The sequence below is a fragment of the Macaca mulatta genome, chromosome 15, assembly GCF_049350105.2.
Source record: "Macaca mulatta isolate MMU2019108-1 chromosome 15, T2T-MMU8v2.0, whole genome shotgun sequence".
Taxonomy (NCBI): domain Eukaryota; kingdom Metazoa; phylum Chordata; class Mammalia; order Primates; family Cercopithecidae; genus Macaca; species Macaca mulatta.
In genome coordinates this window covers 15,982,312-16,002,144 of record NC_133420.1, presented here as the reverse complement: position 1 = coordinate 16,002,144, position 19,833 = coordinate 15,982,312, and the positions used below count along the sequence as shown (strand labels likewise).

General features: G+C 55.9%; 2 protein-coding genes across 49 annotated transcripts in view; one reads left to right on the top strand and one right to left on the bottom strand.

The window, feature by feature from the left end:
* POMT1 (protein O-mannosyltransferase 1) overlaps nucleotides 1-15,162 on the top strand; it is a 31,812-nt gene extending 16,650 nt beyond the window's left edge. For 38 of the 42 annotated variants that reach the window (XM_077967489.1, XM_077967481.1, XM_077967475.1 and 35 more), the window contains 7 exons: nucleotides 5,863-5,955; nucleotides 6,254-6,374; nucleotides 6,805-6,902; nucleotides 7,475-7,588; nucleotides 9,009-9,135; nucleotides 9,747-9,924; nucleotides 10,627-11,505. In XM_077967489.1, the coding sequence (XP_077823615.1) occupies nucleotides 5,863-5,955; nucleotides 6,254-6,374; nucleotides 6,805-6,902; nucleotides 7,475-7,588; nucleotides 9,009-9,135; nucleotides 9,747-9,924; nucleotides 10,627-10,801 (906 nt within the window). In that variant the 3' untranslated portion in view covers nucleotides 10,802-11,505. Of the gene's footprint in view, nucleotides 1-5,862; nucleotides 5,956-6,253; nucleotides 6,375-6,804; nucleotides 6,903-7,474; nucleotides 7,589-9,008; nucleotides 9,136-9,746; nucleotides 9,925-10,626; nucleotides 11,506-14,243 lie in introns of those variants that run through there. The other 4 variants (XR_013405376.1, XR_013405374.1, XR_013405375.1 and 1 more) reach the window with 3 other exon arrangements.
* On the bottom strand, nucleotides 5,402-19,389 carry UCK1 (uridine-cytidine kinase 1). 7 transcript variants are annotated; one of them, XM_077965462.1, is made up of 8 exons: nucleotides 19,205-19,387; nucleotides 18,584-18,743; nucleotides 17,574-17,670; nucleotides 17,230-17,372; nucleotides 17,046-17,140; nucleotides 13,945-13,993; nucleotides 12,712-12,912; nucleotides 5,402-8,245 (listed from the first exon to the last, which is right to left on the bottom strand). In XM_077965462.1, exons 1-7 carry the CDS (start codon nucleotides 19,310-19,312, stop codon nucleotides 12,731-12,733), a joined length of 834 nt encoding a protein of 277 aa, XP_077821588.1. In that variant the 5' UTR covers nucleotides 19,313-19,387; the 3' UTR covers nucleotides 5,402-8,245; nucleotides 12,712-12,730.
* Between the last annotated feature and the right edge of the window lie 444 nt (nucleotides 19,390-19,833).

The following is a 19,833-nucleotide window of genomic DNA, read 5'->3' as shown; positions in this document are numbered from 1 at the left end:
ACAGAACACTTCCTCACACGGAGCGCTTCCTCTAACACAGAACACTTCCTCACACGGAGCACTTCCTCACACGGAGCACTTCCTCTAACACAGAACACTTCCTCACATGGAGCGCTTCCTCTGACACAGAACACTTCCTCACACGGAGCGCTTCCTCTAACACAGAACACTTCCTCACACGGAGCACTTCCTCACACGGAGCACTTGCTCACACAGAACACTTCCTCACACGGAGCACTTCCTCTAACACAGAACACTTCCTCACATGGAGCGCTTCCTCTGACACAGAACACTTCCTCACACGGAGCGCTTCCTCTAACACAGAACACTTCCTCACACGGAGCACTTCCTCACACGGAGCACTTCCTCACACAGAACACTTCCTCACACGGAGCACTTCCTCTAACACAGAACACTTCCTCACACGGAGCGCTTCCTCTAACACAGAACACTTCCTCACACGGAGCGCTTCCTCTGACACAGAACACTTCCTCACACGGAGCGCTTCCTCTGACACAGAACACTTCCTCACATGGAGCACTTCCTCAAACACTTCCTCACACGGAGCGCTTCCTCTAACACAGAACACTTCCTCACACGGAGCACTTCCTCACACGGAGCGCTTCCTCTAACACAGAACACTTCCTCACACAGAGCGCTTCCTCTGACACAGAACACTTCCTCACACGGAGCACTTCCTCACACGGAGCACTTCCTCACACAGAACACTTCCTCACACGGAGCGCTTCCTCTAACACAGAACACTTCCTCACACGGAGCGCTTCCTCTAACACAGAACACTTCCTCACACGGAGCACTTCCTCACACGGAGCACTTCCTCTAACACAGAACACTTCCTCACATGGAGCGCTTCCTCTGACACAGAACACTTCCTCACACGGAGCGCTTCCTCTAACACAGAACACTTCCTCACACGGAGCACTTCCTCACACGGAGCACTTGCTCACACAGAACACTTCCTCACACGGAGCACTTCCTCTAACACAGAACACTTCCTCACATGGAGCGCTTCCTCTGACACAGAACACTTCCTCACACGGAGCGCTTCCTCTAACACAGAACACTTCCTCACACGGAGCACTTCCTCACACGGAGCACTTCCTCACACAGAACACTTCCTCACACGGAGCACTTCCTCTAACACAGAACACTTCCTCACACGGAGCGCTTCCTCTAACACAGAACACTTCCTCACACGGAGCGCTTCCTCTGACACAGAACACTTCCTCACACGGAGCGCTTCCTCTGACACAGAACACTTCCTCACATGGAGCACTTCCTCAAACACTTCCTCACACGGAGCGCTTCCTCTAACACAGAACACTTCCTCACACGGAGCACTTCCTCACACGGAGCACTTCCTCTAACACAGAACACTTCCTCACACGGAGCACTTCCTCTAACACAGAACACTTCCTCACACAGAGCACTTCCTCACACGGAGCACTTCCTCACACGGAGCACTTCCTCACACAGAACACTTCCTCACACGGAGCACTTCCTCACACGGAGCGCTTCCTCTGACACAGAACACTTCCTCACACGGAGCGCTTCCTCTAACACAGAACACTTCCTCACACGGAGCACTTCCTCACACGGAGCGCTTCCTCTGACACAGAACACTTCCTCACACGGAGCGCTTCCTCTAACACAGAACACTTCCTCACACGGAGCACTTCCTCACACGGAGCACTTCCTCACACAGAACACTTCCTCACATGGAGCACTTCCTCTAACACAGAACACTTCCTCACACGGAGCACTTCCTCACATGGAGCACTTCCTCTAACACAACACTTCCTCACACAGAGCACTTCCTCTGACACAGAACACTTCCTCACACGGAGCGCTTCCTCTAACACAGAACACTTCCTCACACGGAGCACTTCCTCACACGGAGCACTTCCTCTAACACAGAACACTTCCTCACACGGAGCGCTTCCTCTAACACAGAACACTTCCTCACACGGAGCACTTCCTCACACGGAGCGCTTCCTCTAACACAGAACACTTCCTCACACAGAGCGCTTCCTCTGACACAGAACACTTCCTCACACGGAGCACTTCCTCACACGGAGCACTTCCTCACACAGAACACTTCCTCACACGGAGCACTTCCTCTAACACAGAACACTTCCTCACACGGAGCGCTTCCTCTAACACAGAACACTTCCTCACACGGAGCACTTCCTCACACAGAACACTTCCTCACACGGAGCGCTTCCTCTAACACAGAACACTTCCTCACACGGAGCGCTTCCTCTAACACAGAACACTTCCTCACATGGAGCGCTTCCTCTGACACAGAACACTTCCTCACACGGAGCGCTTCCTCTAACACAGAACACTTCCTCACACGGAGCACTTCCTCACACGGAGCACTTGCTCACACAGAACACTTCCTCACACGGAGCACTTCCTCTAACACAGAACACTTCCTCACATGGAGCGCTTCCTCTGACACAGAACACTTCCTCACACGGAGCGCTTCCTCTAACACAGAACACTTCCTCACACGGAGCACTTCCTCACACGGAGCACTTCCTCACACAGAACACTTCCTCACACGGAGCACTTCCTCTAACACAGAACACTTCCTCACACGGAGCGCTTCCTCTAACACAGAACACTTCCTCACACGGAGCGCTTCCTCTGACACAGAACACTTCCTCACACGGAGCGCTTCCTCTGACACAGAACACTTCCTCACATGGAGCACTTCCTCAAACACTTCCTCACACGGAGCGCTTCCTCTAACACAGAACACTTCCTCACACGGAGCACTTCCTCACACGGAGCACTTCCTCTAACACAGAACACTTCCTCACACGGAGCACTTCCTCACACGGAGCACTTCCTCACACAGAACACTTCCTCACACGGAGCACTTCCTCACACGGAGCGCTTCCTCTGACACAGAACACTTCCTCACACGGAGCGCTTCCTCTGACACAGAACACTTCCTCACACGGAGCACTTCCTCACACGGAGCGCTTCCTCTGACACAGAACACTTCCTCACACGGAGCGCTTCCTCTGACACAGAACACTTCCTCACACGGAGCACTTCCTCACACGGAGCACTTCCTCTAACACAGAACACTTCCTCACACGGAGCACTTCCTCTAACACAGAACACTTCCTCACACGGAGCACTTCCTCACACGGAGCACTTCCTCTAACACAACACTTCCTCACACAGAGCACTTCCTCTGACACAGAACACTTCCTCACACGGAGCGCTTCCTCTAACACAGAACACTTCCTCACACGGAGCGCTTCCTCTAACACAGAACACTTCCTCACACGGAGCGCTTCCTCTAACACAGAACACTTCCTCACACGGAGCGCTTCCTCTGACACAGAACACTTCCTCACACGGAGCGCTTCCTCTGACACAGAACACTTCCTCACACGGAGCACTTCCTCACACGGAGCACTTCCTCACACAGAACACTTCCTCACACGGAGCACTTCCTCTAACACAGAACACTTCCTCACACGGAGCGCTTCCTCTAACACAGAACACTTCCTCACACGGAGCGCTTCCTCTGACACAGAACACTTCCTCACACGGAGCGCTTCCTCTAACACAGAACACTTCCTCACACGGAGCACTTCCTCACACAGAACACTTCCTCACACGGAGCGCTTCCTCTAACACAGAACACTTCCTCACACGGAGCGCTTCCTCTAACACAGAACACTTCCTCACACGGAGCACTTCCTCTGACACAGAACACTTCCTCACACGGAGCACTTCCTCTGACACAGAACACTTCCTCACACGGAGCACTTCCTCACACGGAGCGCTTCCTCTGACACAGAACACTTCCTCACACGGAGCGCTTCCTCTAACACAGAACACTTCCTCACACGGAGCACTTCCTCACACGGAGCACTTCCTCTAACACAGAACACTTCCTCACATGGAGCACTTCCTGACACAGAGCGCTTCCTCTGACACAGAACACTTCCTCACACGGAGCACTTCCTCACACAGAACACTTCCTCACACAGAGCACTTCCTCTAACACAGAACACTTCCTCACACGGAGCACTTCCTCACACGGAGCGCTTCCTCTGACACAGAACACTTCCTCACACGGAGCACTTCCTCTGACACAGAACACTTCCTCACACGGAGCGCTTCCTCTAACACAGAACACTTCCTCACACGGAGCACTTCCTCACAAGGAGCACTTCCTCATACGGAGCACTTCCTCTAACAGAACACTTCCTCACATGGAGCGCTTCCTCTAACAGAACACTTCCTCACACGGAGCACTTCCTCTAACACAGAACACTTCCTCACACGGAGCACTTCCTCTGACACAGAACACTTCCTCACACGGAGCGCTTCCTCTGACACAGAACACTTCCTCACACGGAGCGCTTCCTCTGACACAGAACACTTCCTCACACGGAGCGCTTCCTCTGACACAGAACACTTCCTCACACGGAGCGCTTCCTCTGACACAGAACACTTCCTCACACGGAGCGCTTCCTCTGACACAGAACACTTCCTCACACAGAACACTTCCTCACACGGAGCACTTCCTCTGACACAGAACACTTTCTCACACGGAGCGCTTCCTCTGACACAGAACACTTCCTCACACGGAGCGCTTCCTCTGACACAGAACACTTCCTCACACGGAGCGCTTCCTCTGACACAGAACACTTCCTCACACGGAGCACTTCCTCTGACACAGAACACTTCCTCACACGGAGCGCTTCCTCTACACAGAACACTTCCTCACACGGAGCGCTTCCTCTGACACAGAACACTTCCTCACACGGAGCACTTCCTCTGACACAGAACACTTCCTCACACGGAGCACTTCCTCACACGGAGCGCTTCCTCTGACACAGAACACTTCCTCACACGGAGCGCTTCCTCTAACACAGAACACTTCCTCACACGGAGCACTTCCTCACACGGAGCACTTCCTCTAACACAGAACACTTCCTCACATGGAGCACTTCCTGACACAGAGCGCTTCCTCTGACACAGAACACTTCCTCACACGGAGCACTTCCTCACACGGAGCACTTCCTCTAACACAGAACACTTCCTCACACGGAGCACTTCCTCTAACACAGAACCCTTCCTCACACGGAGCACTTCCTCCAACACAGAACACTTCCTCACACGGAGCACTTCCTCACACGGAGCACTTCCTCTAACACAGAACCCTTTCTCACACGGAGCACTTCCTCACACGGAGCGCTTCCTGACATGGAACGTTTGAAACTGCCATTGAGAATAATCATTTTTCCTTTTGGTTGTAACAATAAAATGGGAAAATGACAGCCATGTGACATCATGGGGTCATTGTAAGGCTCCGGTATGTTAGGCTGTGACAAGGCAAAGAGCCTTTCTGATGTTAGTTGTCTTTTTTATTACTTGATGCAAGGAAATCTCTAAGCTGTGTCTCCCAGGGACAGTGTCTGGCCTTCATTTGAGCCATCTGCGAGTTCTGCCAGATAAGGACTGAGACTTGCTCACTTTTTGGACAGGGCTGTGAGCCCTCTCCATGAATAGGCTTTGCAGAGAGGCACGAAGAACATTAGGCTTTGTATTTTCTGTGAGGAGGCATCTTGTACAGCCTTGGCAAGGAGGAAGGCGCACTTCCCCAGCGACCCTCGGAGCAGCCCAGGGTGCTGTGGGCATTGGGAAGGAAGACCAGCACCAGCCCCTTGTAGCTCCCCTCACGTTGGGGGCTTGTCCCTTTATCTCAGGCTCAAGTCAGTATCATTGTTTGGTGATAGGTCTTCATTTTCATATTGAAGGAAATTTGAAAAGGAATGAAATAATTCTTGAGATCTCTTTTTGCAGGAAATTGTGAACAGAGGATCCGACACAGACGTCTGGAAGACCATCCTCTCAGAGGTCCGCTTTGTGCACGTGAACACTTCTGCGGTCTTAAAGGTAAGGACACTGTCCTTGGCTTGGCCTGTCCTGAGCTGCAGGCTCCAGTCTGTTCCTGAGCCCCTCAGGCTCCACTGCCTCTCTGCAGGCAGAACGCTTGATTCAAGTCATTGTGGCTTCCCTTTACACTGAGGGAGGGCGGCTTTTGTAACTTCTCGGGATGGAATCCTAAGGTGAAGCTCCCACAAGGGGCACCTGCTGACAGCGTGACCCCGGCAGGGGTTCCCCTTCCAACCCGAGTGGATGTGGGAGTCACAGCCTTCCCATCACGCCCTTTTCTCTCCCGCGGTGTCACCAGCTGAGCGGGGCTCACCTCCCTGACTGGGGGTATCGGCAGCTGGAGATCGTCGGGGAGAAGCTGTCCCGGGGCTACCACGAGAGCATGGTGTGGAACGTGGAGGAGCACCGATACGGCGCGAGTGAGTCCGCGGCGTAGCTTCCGCCACTGGGAATGCGCTTTGAGCTGCTCGATATTTTCGTAACATCCCAAACAGTTCTCATTTTGGTGGGAAGGGAACTGAGCACATTCTCCATGCTCGGTGGCAGGTCATCTCCCTCCCTGCACCCAGCTGCTGTGGTAACAACTCAAGACGCTTCTTCCGAGGTATCGCTGGAAGGCAGCCAGTTTATCCCTGTGCAAGTGGAGCCTTCTCGGTCGAAATCGCCTCATTTGACGGGGTAGTCTTGAGTGTGGCGGGGAAAGCTAAGTGGAGTGATGCGGTTCGATGAGTGGTCTTTGTGGCTGGTTGGAAAGGCAGGAAACCAGCTTCTTTCTGCACTGACAGCTTCTGCTCTGAGCTCTCGACCTTGTGCTACTTCTATCTGTCATGCCCTTGTCTGTTCTGCCAGGCCAGGAGCAGAGGGAGCGGGAACGGGAGCTGCACTCACCTGCGCAGGTGGACGTCAGCAGGAACCTCAGCTTCATGGCGAGATTCTTGGAGCTGCAGGTGAGGAGCGGCCAGGGGAAGCCAGCCTAGCTCACTGAGCACTGACTCCTCAGCTGGGAGGCCTGGGGGCTACACAGGTCTCAAACCAGGTCAGGCTTTGACGCTGGAACCACAGGCTCACCACAGAATGAGTGTCTCCTCTCTCCGGTGTAAGGGACTGTGTGTGACACCCTGGCCCACACCTTGTGGCCCTGTGGTCAGGAATAATATAGGGACCCAGGAGGTTCTGCAACATCGCCAGGGTGTCCTAAGGCCCCCAGGCAGCAAAATGGGCCACACTCAACAGAGCCCAAGAGAAGTCACAGTCAGAAACTCAGGGTCACAAATCCGAACATGACCTCAGAGAGCATTCGGCCTGGTCACTTAGTCTACAGAGGTGGGGCGGCGTTCCCAAGGCCACAGCCAGGGCTAGAATCCAGGTTCTGATCATGCTGCCTCTGACGCGTGATCCGAATGAACTTGAGGTGGGACGGTCCGTGTGCAAGGGGCAGCGGTGTACTCCTTTGACCAAATCCACGCACAGCGGGAGGCATCCCCCATCCTCACTCTCAGAGGCCTCTGCTTTGTTCCAGTGGAAGATGCTGGTGCTGAGAAGCGATGACTCGGAACACAAGTATAGCTCCAGCCCGCTGGAGTGGGTCACCCTGGACACCAATATCGCCTACTGGCTGCACCCCAGGACCAGCGTAAGCGAGCAGTGCTGACAGCTGACAGTCATGGATTCATCCTGTTTCTTGAGAATTCCTTCTGGCATTAAGAGCAGCCACTGTACCCTAGAAAGTGCTGGGTTTCTCCAAAGCTTTTCCTGACAAACTTGCTTTTCTGTAAACGCTTTGGCAGCCTGGAGCCAGGAGTAGGGGCGTGGCATGTGTGCCTGCTGAAGGAAACGCGGCTTGATTGCTTTTGTGGAGACACGTTGTTCCCCTTTTCCTGGCGGAAGTGGTTTTAAGATGTTCCCGGCCGGGCGCGGTGGCTCAAGCCTGTAATCCCAGCACTTTGGGAGGCCGAGATGGGCGGATCACGAGGTCAGGAGATCGAGACCATCCTGGCTAACACGGTGAAACCCCGTCTCTACTAAAAATACAAAAAACTAGCCGGGCGAGGTGGCGGGCGCCTGTAGTCCCAGCTACTCCGGAGGCTGAGGCAGGAGAATGGCGTAAACCCAGGAGGCGGAGCTTGCAGTGAGCTGAGATCTGGCCACTGCACTCCAGCCCGGGCTACAGAGCAAGACTCTGTCTCAAAAAAAAAAAAAAAAAAAAAGATGTTCCCATTCGATTTTCTGGGTGGCACCTGGCGGTGGAGCTTACCGGTGCTTCCCTGATGTGCATGCCGTCTCTCTCCACCTGGCAGAGTGAAAGCATTTGTAGGCTGGGCACAGTCAGTGCCCCATACGTATTCACTGGATGGGCAGACACTGGCAATGCCCACCTTTTTCCTCCTCTCTTAGAGGCGGGTAGGTCGACTCAGCACGTGCACCAAAGGCAGAGGTGCAGGCCCAGAGGCCGCCCCACCCTGAGCTCCGAGCGCACTTTGCATTCTCCTCTGCGAACAGTGCTGCTGTTACAAAGCGGAGTCATCTGCTCCTGGTCTTCAGTTTCCAATTACAAAACTGAGAGCATCAGTGCTTTTTTTTTCTTTTTGTGATGGAGTCTTGCTCTGTTGCCCAGGCTGGAGTGCAGTGGTGTGATCTTGGCTCACTGCAACCTCCACCTCCCACGTTCAAGCAATTCTGCAGTTCTCCTACCTCACCCTCCAAGTAGCTGGGATTACAGGTGCCCACCACAATGCCCGGCTAATTTTTGTATTTTTAGTAGAGACAGGATTTCACTGTATTGGGCAGGCTGGTCTCGAACTCCTGACCTCAGGTGATCCGTCCACCTCAGCCTCCCAAAGTGCTGGGATTACAGGTGTGCGCCACCGTGCCCGGCTGGCACCAGTGCTTTTAATGAAAGGTCTGAGTAGGCGCAGACCTGTCCACAGTAGTGGTAAGGCCTAGTGGACTCTAGGCTGTGCCTGGCGTGTTTTCACTCTGCTGAAGTAGCGCATGCATCTGAATTCCTTTCCTGTGTTCTCTTCCCTCCCTGAGCATCTTCCATGTTCCTTTAGGCTCAGATCCACCTACTTGGAAACATAGTGATCTGGATTTCAGGCAGCCTCGCCCTGGCCATCTACGCCCTGCTGTCCTTGTGGTACCTGCTCCGACGGCGAAGAAACGTCCATGACCTCCCTCAGGGTTAGTACATCTCCTACATGGCTTTTTTCCTTTTAATATAGAGATGGGGTCTTGCTGTGTTGTCCAGGTTGGTCTTGAACTCCTGGGCTCAAGCCATCCTCCTGCCTCAGCCTCCCACAGTGCTGGGATTACAGGTGTGCGCCACTGCGCCCAGCCCACAGCTCATTTTTATGTCTGTTCCTTCTCTTCCTGCTGAGCGTTCACCACCTCAGGTGACAAACCGACTTCATAGGAACCTACCCCTTAAGGCAGCCTCTTTGTTTCTGTATTTCGGGATCTTAAATTATGTTTGTCTCTTAAGTTCCCATGTTGCGTTAGAGGCACCTCCATTTGAGTGCAGCGTATGGGCCAAGAGTTGCCTCCTTGGTCCCCTGTTGCCCATATGCGCTGGAAATGGCTGGATAACACGGGCAGCCAGGCCGGGCGCAGGGGCTCACGCTTGTAATCCCAGCACTTTGGGAGGCCAAAGTGAAGGAATCACTTGAGGCCAGGAGTTCAAAACCAGCTTCGGCAACATAGTAAGACCCCTGTCTCTAAAAAAGCGAAAGAGAGAGACAAAATCCGGCCTGTGGGAGCAGCAGAGCCGGTGTAGCTCAAACGCTTTCCTGTAGATGCCTGGCTGCGCTGGGTGTTGGCTGGGGCGCTGTGTGCTGGTGGCTGGGCAGTGAACTACCTCCCGTTCTTCCTGATGGAGAAGACACTCTTCCTCTACCACTACCTGCCCGCACTCACCTTCCAGATCCTTCTGCTCCCTGTCGTCCTGCAGCACATCAGCGACCACCTGTGCAGGTACGGGGGCCGCGGAGACAGTGGCTGGACCAGGCAGCAGCCCTCTGCTGGACAGCCCATGTGCAGCAAACACGTGGGGTGCAGCGAACCCCACCCATTTCACGTTACACTGACATCCTCCTGGCCCCTCTGGGGAATGGGTGAGGTTCAGAAGAGATGCCCAGATGAGGCACTGCAGGAACCCAGAGGGAGAAGTCACGGCTGACAGAGATTAAAGCAGAGTGGGTAGTAAGATGGGGAAGGGATGCAGAGATGTGGGCGGCCTGGAGGATTCGGGAGCAGGGAGCAAGGCCCAGGAGCCTCAGGGTGTCAGGAACAGCAGCTGGTTACGGCCGGGTTGTGTGGTGTGGTAGAGAGAACCCAAGAAAACTTCTAAACCGGAGTGTGTTTGGAGGTTGGAGGGCAAGGGCCTCCCGGTCTCAGGAAGCCACACAAGGGAGGACTGTGGGTTTGGGACCAGTCCTCTGGCATCTGTGTGGAGGTGGCCCAGCCGCTGTGGAGGCCTGAGTCGTCAGGGGGGTCCCCTTTCTGTGCATCCAAGCAGGAGATGGTCACAGGTGGTGGGAGACAAGACACAGAAACCTGAAGGCAGAACCCCAGGCCTCGGGGGGCGACTGTGGGGACAGCAGATGCCAAGAGGCTGCTGGACAGGGAAGCCGCAGTGGCCACCCATCCTCCCCCACATTGCTCTGACCTCTGCAGGTCCCAGCTCCAGAGGAGCGTCTTCAGCGCCCTGGTGGTGGCCTGGTACTCCTCCGCATGCCATGTGTCCCACACGCTGCGCCCACTCACCTACGGGGACAAGTCACTCTCGCCACATGAACTCAAGGCCCTTCGCTGGAAAGACAGCTGGGACATCTTGATCCGAAAACACTAGAACAAGAGCGTGGCAAAGAACACCCGAGCTGGGGTCGGGACAAGGTCGAAGGGTCTTGGTCAGTGTAGTTAACAAGCAGGGTGGGCCCTGCGCTGGGAGGACATGGGCCGGGCTCATCAGGGCCTCTACTGGAACGCGTGGGGGTCTCATTCTTGAAAAGCCCTCTGATGAGCACCTCCTTTTGTGCAAAGTTCATTTTTTCTCAACAATGAAGATGTTCCCTCCGTGTTTTCACCCCTGAGCTAAGACACAGGGAGTATTTCAGCGGCCAGTGTAGGAGTCATCGATGAAGAAAAGCCGAGAACCCAAGGCCAGCAGTGGAGCAAGTGGCCTCAGCAGACCGGGGCCTGGTCCTTGCTAACCGCTGCAGGGTGGAGTTTGATCTGGCAGACCCGATCCTCCTTCATGAACACCCAGCAACCTGAGCAAGTCCCAGCCCTGCCCTGAGTGAGCCTGGCAGGTGTCCCGGGACAGGCGTCCAGGAGGGCCGCCTGAACAGTGAGCCGGGGCTGGGGCTTGCGAGTCATTCTCTGTGACAGCATCAAGACTGGCCCTCCGCACCATGCTGTGTGGAAACCCTCCTGAGCCTGCCGAGACGGGGCTGAGTGAAATCTTCCTCAGTGGTCAAGGTGTGTGTCATCCATACAGCTCCTTGCCTTTACTTTGTCTTTTTAAATAATAATTTAAAAAGGGACAAACTGGCATTTGTAGTTGGTGTTATTTATTGATTCTTCCTCCAAAGGGGCCTAAGCTCGACCAAACCGTTACCATTGTCAGAACCCAGCCACAGAGCTCAGCTCCCTTCACCCACGCCATGTCTGCGTCACTACTGTGGGTGAGCCTGGACGGACGGACGGGGGCTGGGGCTGTCCGTGGCAGCAGCAAGTTATGCTTCCCAGAGACAGCCCCATGCGGGAGGATCCACCCAGGCAACCCAGACACGGGTGTTCACACATGAGGCGGCGAGCTCCATACAACACAGAGGAGGCACACTGACTTCAGGCGGCCATGTCTGCGGGGACCTGGGTGATCCAGGTGCCACAGCCAGAGGCACCATTCCCTGCACATGGCCATCAGCCACCCCAGCGTGGGGCAGCCTGTCCAGACAGCACCTTGGGGACTCCCGTGAGGGTCAGCAAGGGCCCGACCCCAGGCAGGACTGTGCATGGACACTGTTCTTCAGCCGGGACAGAACTGGCCTCCGCTGCCTTCTGCCCTGCTGCATGGGCTCCCGGCCTGGCCCCACATGAGCTTGGGTGTGATGCTGGGTGTTCCCGGGGCGCCCGCCTCGCTTCTTTGCCTTTAAGGCACAAGCAAGGAGGGAAAACATCCCTGGGCGGCTCCCCACATCCGTGTAGGCCACGCTGGACTGTGAACCACTGGGCCACGAAATGAGGTTTGTAGGCCACAAGCAGCCTTGTGTTATGTAACAGAACAGAAAACATGAGGACATGTAACATGTAAAAAAGGAAAGTACTTGTTCACAAAACTTTTGAGTTACGTGTGTGTGTAAGAACCAGATCAGACTGGAAAAAAACTCTGCCCCTGTGGGTTCACTGTCAGCAAAACACCAGCCAGCCACAGTGTCCAGGCTGTCTCCTCACTCTCCCCAGTAATACGTGCCTCAATCCTCACAGAAGCCTCCTAGGCTTCCCGCACACTCTGGCATTTCTCAGTGACCTAGAGAGATCTTTAAACTGCAGTGAGCCTGAGGACGTGGCTGAAATCCTCAGGAATGCCTGTCAGTGTCCCAGCAAGTTGAGTCTGAGTGACACATCTGAGTTTCCACTCCTGAGTGAGGAAGGCCTCGCTGCTAACACCCCCCTGGGGTGTGCCAAAAGGAAGCAGTGGGTGTGGGTGGGCGTCCCCAGGCTCAGTCCCTGAACACACATGCCAGGTGGGAGACCTACCCCAAGGCTTGGCAGCCCCTCAGTGGGGTCTGCTGCTGGACTCCAAGTGTGACCGTTTGCCAGAGGTCAGCATCCCAGGGTGGTCCCCTGGCTCGGAAAAGGTCCTCTTGTAGCTCCGCCCATTGGACCCTCCTCGGTGCCATTTGCAGATGTCACCATTCAGAATGTCCTGGATGTGCTGCACGATCAGGTTGATGGCAACTGCGCCAAGAGACAGACAAGCAGCGAGTTAGCCACGTCTATCGCCCATGGAGACTGCCCCTCCCTGCAGCACTCAGCCAGGAGTGGGCGCCCAACCTCTGCCCCAAGGCACAGGCCTGCGTGAGCTGGGCATCGGGTCAAATCTCAGCAGACAGAAACACGCATCAGGACACAGCAAAATAAGACTTCTTAGCTTAGTCTTTCAGGAATTTATGTTACAGTTGCTTAAAATGCTTTCTGCTAACAGGTTTGAATATAATATATATGTACGTTTTAAGAAACAAGGTCTTACTTTACTGCCCAGGCTGGACTGCAGTGGCCCAATCACAGCTCACTGCAGCCTCAACCTGCCAGGCTCAAGCAATCCTCCCACCTCAGCCTCCCAGGTAGCTGGGACCAGAGGCGCATGCCACCATGCCCAACTAATTTTCTTATTTTTTGTAGAGATGGGGTCTTGCTATGTTCCCCAGGATCTTGAACTCCCGGGCTCAAGTGATCTCCCCGCTTCGGCCTCCCAAAGTGCTGGGATTACTGGTATGAGCCACCGCGCCCAGCTACATACATTTTTATTATTTATTTATTTATTTATTGAGACAGAGTCTCGCTCTGTCACCCAGGCTGGAGCGCAGTGGCACGATCTCGGCTCACTGCAAGCTCCGCCTCCCAGGTTCACACCATTCTCTTGCCTCAGCCTCCCGAGTAGCTGGGACTACAGGCGCCCGCCACCACACCCGGCTAATTTTTTTGTCTTTTTTAGTAAAGACTGGGTTTCACCATGTTAGCCAGGATGATCTCCATCTCCTGACCTCGTGATCCACCCGCTGCGGCCTCCCAAAGTGCTAGGATTACAGGTGTGAGCCACTGCACCCGGCCTACATACATTTTTAAGCGTATTTTAACCCTGTGCCGCAAATCAACAGTGACAGGCCTCCAGCACACAGGGGAGTGCTCAGTAACTGCATGCTGGTAGAACTGTCCCTGCCTCAAGCTCTGGGAGGGGTGGGGGGACAGCCCAGCAGGCCAGCTTCTTACCCATATTGTCCACTCCTCGCGGGATGATCACGTCAGCATACTTCTTTGTCTGTAACGCACAAGGGGGGTTTCCATGAGGACTTTTCTTTCCAAGGTGATTTTAAGATGCTCAGAAACAGATGGGACAGCAGGAAGGGCGGCCCTGGGGTGCTCAGAGGTGCTGGTGTCATCAGCAAATGGGGGACAGGGACTCAGTCCTCAGGTGTGAGATGCCATGCATGATCCAAGAAGTGAGGCAGAAAGTACAGCTGAGGCAGCCAAAAGGAAGTGCCTCTTCCAGTGTTCCCATTCCATTACAGGAGACAGCTGGCTATGCTAACGACTGGATTCACTGGGCCAAGCTACGTGTGGCACGTCTACAAAGTGTGACATTGTTCCTCCGGAATTATGAAGCTTCTGCAATACCCTGGCACAGCAACAGGACAGATGCCACCAAGCATTATTGCTGCAGGCAGGGACACCGATGGTACCTTACTCCCTCATCCATCCACTCATTGGTTCAATGCTGACTGATTCTCATTCCCTGTCAGATGCTCTGCTGCTGAGGAAGGACAAGGACGGAGATATACCAGGAAATGCAGGGCTGCTGGGGAGGGCCTGCAGCCAGATGGTGGGGGCAGGGCGGGGGGCTTTAGGGAGGGGGAAGCTGCCTGGAGAACATGCCTGACTCAGACAAAGCTGAGGGAAGAGGGAGAGCAGGGTCTGGGCCGAAGGACGGAACTTGGAACGGTGGGTGCTGCTGGCATGTGGATTTGGGTCAAGGAGGCGGCAGAAGAGACAAGCTGCAGGAGGCAGACAGGGACCGAGTCCTGGGGACAGCTGTGTCTGCAGCCGGTGGGACCCCATCTCATGAAAGCATGAGCGCAAGGGCGAGGCCTGCTTTCCATTCCGGTCTGATCGTCTGATGGGCTGGAGGAGTCCCAGAGACCCGACAGGGGTCTTAACTGCCAGCAGGGATGGGCCTGAATGCAGTCGGGAAATACCTACGCGGTCCAGGCAGAGGACCGCACAAGCCACTCAACATGAAGATGAAGGAAAAAGCAGCTCAAGAATGGCTCTGGGTGGGGCTGAGGCTGGGCGTGGTGGCTCACACCGGTGATCCCAGTACTTTGGGAGGCTGAGGTGGGTGGATTGCTTGAAGCCAGGAGTCTGAGACCAGCCCAGCCAACATAGCAAAACCCTGTCTCTGCACATAAAATAAAATAAAAGGAAAAATTAGCCAGGCATGGTGGTGTGTGCCTGTAGTCTCCAGCTACTCAGGAGCCTGAGGTGGGAGGATCACTTGAGTGTGGAAGGTGGAGGCTACAGTGAAGCAAGATCTTACCACAGCACTTGGGCCTGCGCGGCAGAGTGAGATCCTGTCTCAAAAAACAAGCAAACAAACAAACGAAAAACCAAAAACATCTCTGGGGCTTGGGCCCAGGACACAGCAGGTGACAGCACTTCCTCTATTCAGGTCGCTGGGTCAGATTTGATATCCAGAGTTTTACTGCAAATCACCTACTTTAGATCCCAGGAGATGGAGACCAGCCTGGGCAACACAGGGAGACCCCATCTCTACAAAAAATTTAAAAATTAACCGAGCATAGTGGTGCATGCCTGTGGTCCCAGCTACTCGGGTTGCTGAGGTGGAAGGATTGCGTGAGCTTAGGAGGTCAAGGCTGCAGTGAGCTGTGATTGCACCACTGTACTCCAGCCTGGGGCAACAGAGCAAGACTCTGCCTCGTTAAAAATTTTAAAAAAAAAAAATTGAGCCAGGCACAGTGGCTCAATCCCAGGATTTTGGGAGGCCGAGGCGGGTGGGTCACTTGAGGCCAGGAGTTCGAGACCAGCCTGGGCAACATGGCAAAACCCCATCTCTTCTAAAAATACAAAAATTAGCTGGGTGTGGTGGCGGGTGCCTGTAATCCCAGCTACTCGGGAGGGTGAGGCAGGAGAACTGCTTGAACCTGGGAGGTGGAGGCTGCAGTGAGCTGAGATCACGCCATTGCACTCCAGCCTGGATGACAAAAGAGACTCTATCTCAAAAAAAAAAAAGCAGCAGATAGAACTTATTTGACCTACGTATCAAAGGCAGGAATCTTGGTTCCAGTTCCTTTGTGCTGTATTTTTACCTTTTAAAGAGAACCGGCAAAATGCTCTCTTTAAAACACTCCAATTTGAGTAGAGCACAAGTCCCATCAAGCCCGAAACACAAGATGGAGAAACGGAGGAAAGACAGGTGGGTGCGCAGCGGGGAGTTCCTGCCCTCTGCGAGCCAGCTGGGATCTGTCCACAGTGCTCGCTCTGGGATTTCAGAGCACTGGCCCCAAGCAGCCCGGGGACACAGGCCCTGGAGGAGCAGCTATGAAGCACCTTCTGAGGGCCAGATCCCGGTCCTGGCAGTCAACAGCCTAACGTGCTCTGAGGGGCTAAGCACCCAGGACATGTCAGATGATAAGAAGTGCCCCGGAAAAAGGAAGCAAGCAGAGAGGCTGGCGCTAGGTACAGAGGGTTTTCAGTGTTGAACAGGGACGCTGGGCAAGGACCTGAGGCAGGGAGGAAGCGGCTAGTGTGGATGTGGGGGAGATATGGGGCTTTTTTAGGCAGAGGGAGGAGCAGGCACAGAGAATGTTTTTAGAGCTGAGAACTACTCCCAGGGCATGTGGCCGTAATGAACCAAATTCTCCTTCTTTTCTTTTTTTTTTTTTTTTTTTTTTTTTTTGAGACCGAGTCTTGCTCTGTCTCCCAGGCTGGGGTGTAGTGGCCGGATCTCAGCTCACTGCAAGCTCCGCCTCCCAGGTTTATGCCATTCTCCTGCCTCAGCCTCCCGAGTAGCTGGGACTACAGGCGCCCGCCAACCCGCCCGGCTAGTTTTTTTGCATTTTTTAGTAGAGACAGGGTTTCACTGTGTTAGCCAGGATGGTCTCAGATCTCCTGACCTTGTGATCCGCCCGTCTCGGCCTCCCAAAGTGCTGGGATTACAGGCTTGAGCCACCGCGCCCGGCCATCTCCTTCTTTTCAATCAGATCACTGTCACTCAGCACTGAGCCCTCTCACAGCACTGGGTCCCACGTGTCCTTGTGAAAGGGGAAAACGGACTCTTAAGCAAGCGCAGGTACCGGCAGGCAGAACTCCTCGAAGGCCGGCTTCACGAAGGTAGTGTACTGTGTCAGAATCTGCTCCAGGTCCCTCCCTCGGCGCACGTCCCGGAGAACTGCAGCAGCAAGAGGCAGGCATGCATCAGACCTCAGGGCCCGCCGCCACCCTTGGCCAGGCAGGCAGGGAGGCCCACGGCCGCCTTACCTCTTCGAGACAGCCTGACGTCGGAGTCGGTGTCCACAAAGAGGCGCAGGTGGAACATGTCGCGGATCTCCTGGCTGTAGAACACCAAGATGCCCTCAAACAGAACCACGTCTGCAGGGTAGACCACCGTGGTCTCTGGTAACCTGAGAGGGGCACGGGGAAGGGGGCTCTGCTGCAGACACACAGTCAGCTTCCACTCCAGGGACACTGACTTTGTGGGTGAGGGTGGAAGACCCACGGAAACCAACTGGGGGAGGCCTGCCACTAGGCAGGCCTGTGTGAGCCCCAGAGGGGACGTCCTAGCCGGCCCCTCTCCTGGGCCCTCCCAAGAACCACCTGCTTACCTTGAGTGCGTCACAAAATCATAGGTCGGCACCTCCACAGTTTTGCCCTCTACAATGTTCTTCAGAGTCCTGTGCATCAAATCATTATCAAAGGCATCTGCAGGGATGGAGATAAAGGCAAGACAGGCTGGATGTCCTCCTGCAGCGGACAGCAGGGAACCCTCTCTGCTCTAGGGTCAGCACAGCTGGGTGCTGGGGACACTGAGGACCCAAACACAGGTAGACTAGGACCTGCCCTACAGTTTAGGTTTGGTAGCAACAGCGTCCTCTGCAGCCCTGCAGACCACAGGATGACCCTGTCCTTGCTGTTCTCGGGCTGTGCCACTGCCCAAGCTCTGTGCCACTGGGATGCGAGAACACAGGGGTTTTCTGATCAGTTCTTCCTGGGAGGTGGGTAGGCTGGGCCTCTGCTTCTCTCTTTTTCTGGGACTAACTGGTTAGACTGTGGCTTTGCAGGCCTTCTTCCCACAAGTCCTTGGGAAAAGGCTGACCATGCCAGCCAGCCAGGGTGGAAGCTTCTAGCAGCGGCAGGTGTCTCCCTACCGCATCTGTCCCTGTTTACCTAGCCCGGAGCTTCAGGCCACCAGCACTAGTTTACCCACCGCCTCCCACACTGGCCTCTCTAAGGACTTTGCCCCAAAGCAGGGGAGGGAAATGAAGGGCCACCGTGGGCAGAGGTGTGTGTGGAGGGCCCTGAAGGCCGCAATGTGGGAAGGGAAGATGGGAGGATTTCTCCAGATCACAGCTGTGGCAGGCCAGGGCTCCCCACGGTGCAACAGGTTTCCTCACTGGCTCCAACCACGCTCCTGTGGGGACACCCTGGGCCCAGAGAACTCCGCAAAGTTCCCCTGACTTCACGGTGCAGCCAACTCCACTGCAGGCTGTCTGGGGAGCTGAGGGGAACAGCCCAAGTGGGTCGACATCCATCCAACCCTGGGCCCAAGCGCAGCTGGTGAGCAGCCGCCCAGAATGGGGTCTGCCCTCCCCGCACCGTTGGACTCTCGATGTACCTGGGTGATCGAAGTTGTACTGTCCCTTCAAGGCCTTGGCCTTCTGCTCTGCCGTCAGGACCTTGTAGAACCTGTCCTGGCTCAGGATGACCACCTTCCGCTGCCGCTGCTCCACCTCGTTCTGTCCCAGCAGCTCCATGATCTTCTCACACACGGTCGACTGGAGACACAGAAGGGGGATTCCCGCCTGGAAACTCTCGTCCTGTGACAGGCATGGGGCCCCTCCTGGGGGCTTCTGCACGGGGCTGGATTCTGGAGACACTGACCCACCCGACCCCTGCGGGGGATGCTTGGGAGGCGGGAGGACACCAACAGGTGTGGATGGTCTCAGTGGGAGGACCGCGGGGGCCCAACCAGGTCAGCTCGGACTAGGGGCTCTGAGGGGCCCGGCCGGCGGAGAGGCTGTGGGGGAGCCCCGAGGCCCAGCGACCCAACCCCTCGCCCGACGCCGCAGCCCGCCCCGGCCCATCGCGGCCCGCAGCCCCTTCGCTCCCGCGCCCTGCCCGCGCCTGCGAAGGGGTCCCTCGGCCAGGGCTGGGGTCTCCTCTCTGGACCCCAGCGGGACCGGGCCGCTCGTAGGAACCGGCGAGAGGCGAGACCCCGGCCCGCCCGGCCCCTTACCTTCCCGCTGGCAGTTCCGCCGCTCACCCCGATCAGGAAGGGCCGCTGGTGCGGTCGGTCGGCCTCTGGCGCTGCGCCCTCGCACTCGTCGCCTCCCGCCGAAGCCATCTCGGCCTCCGCTCCCGCGCATCAGTTCCCCGGCGCGCCCGCCCCTTCCCCAGGCCCCGCGCGCCAGCGCAGCCCAGAGGTCGGAGGCGACTCCGGCGATCACTTCCAGGAGGCACGCGGGGCACGCCGGGAGTCGTAGTCCACGCAGGGGGGGGACGCGCATGCATGAGGGTGCCGGGCCCGAAGCGCACACCGGGGCGCCAGCGGCCCCTCGCGCCGAAAGCTGACTGGCAGGGGACTGCTGCGTCCCAGCCTCCAGCCGCCTGCAAGGTCTCAGACGAAGGTGGCTGGGAAGGTGCCCGTTCCGCACCCCGAGACTGGGGCTGCGCCTCCGCCCGAGTGCTTGCCTCTGCCTCGCGCTGCCTCTGCCCCCGTCCCGGGCCCTCCCCCAGTCGCAGCCTGGCCTCGGCCCCCTCCAGCCCAGGTTCCTCTTGGCCATCCGGGCGTCCGGAGGCCTCCCACCCCACCCGCTGCTGGAGCCGTCGGGGCGCCCCGGAACGTGGCGGGGACTGTCACCTGAT

Coding starts and splice junctions, on each gene's coding strand:
- UCK1 (XM_077965460.1), bottom strand. CDS start 19,312: ATGGCTTCGGCGGGAGGCGACGAGTGCGAGGGCGCAGCGCCAGAGGCC. Junction 18,786..19,231: donor AGCGGCCCTTCCTGATCGGG/GTGAGCGGCGGA, acceptor TGCCTGTCACAG/GACGAGAGTTTCCAGGCGGG. Junction 12,913..13,944: donor GCGAGGAGTGGACAATATGG/GTAAGAAGCTGG, acceptor CTCTTGGCGCAG/TTGCCATCAACCTGATCGTG.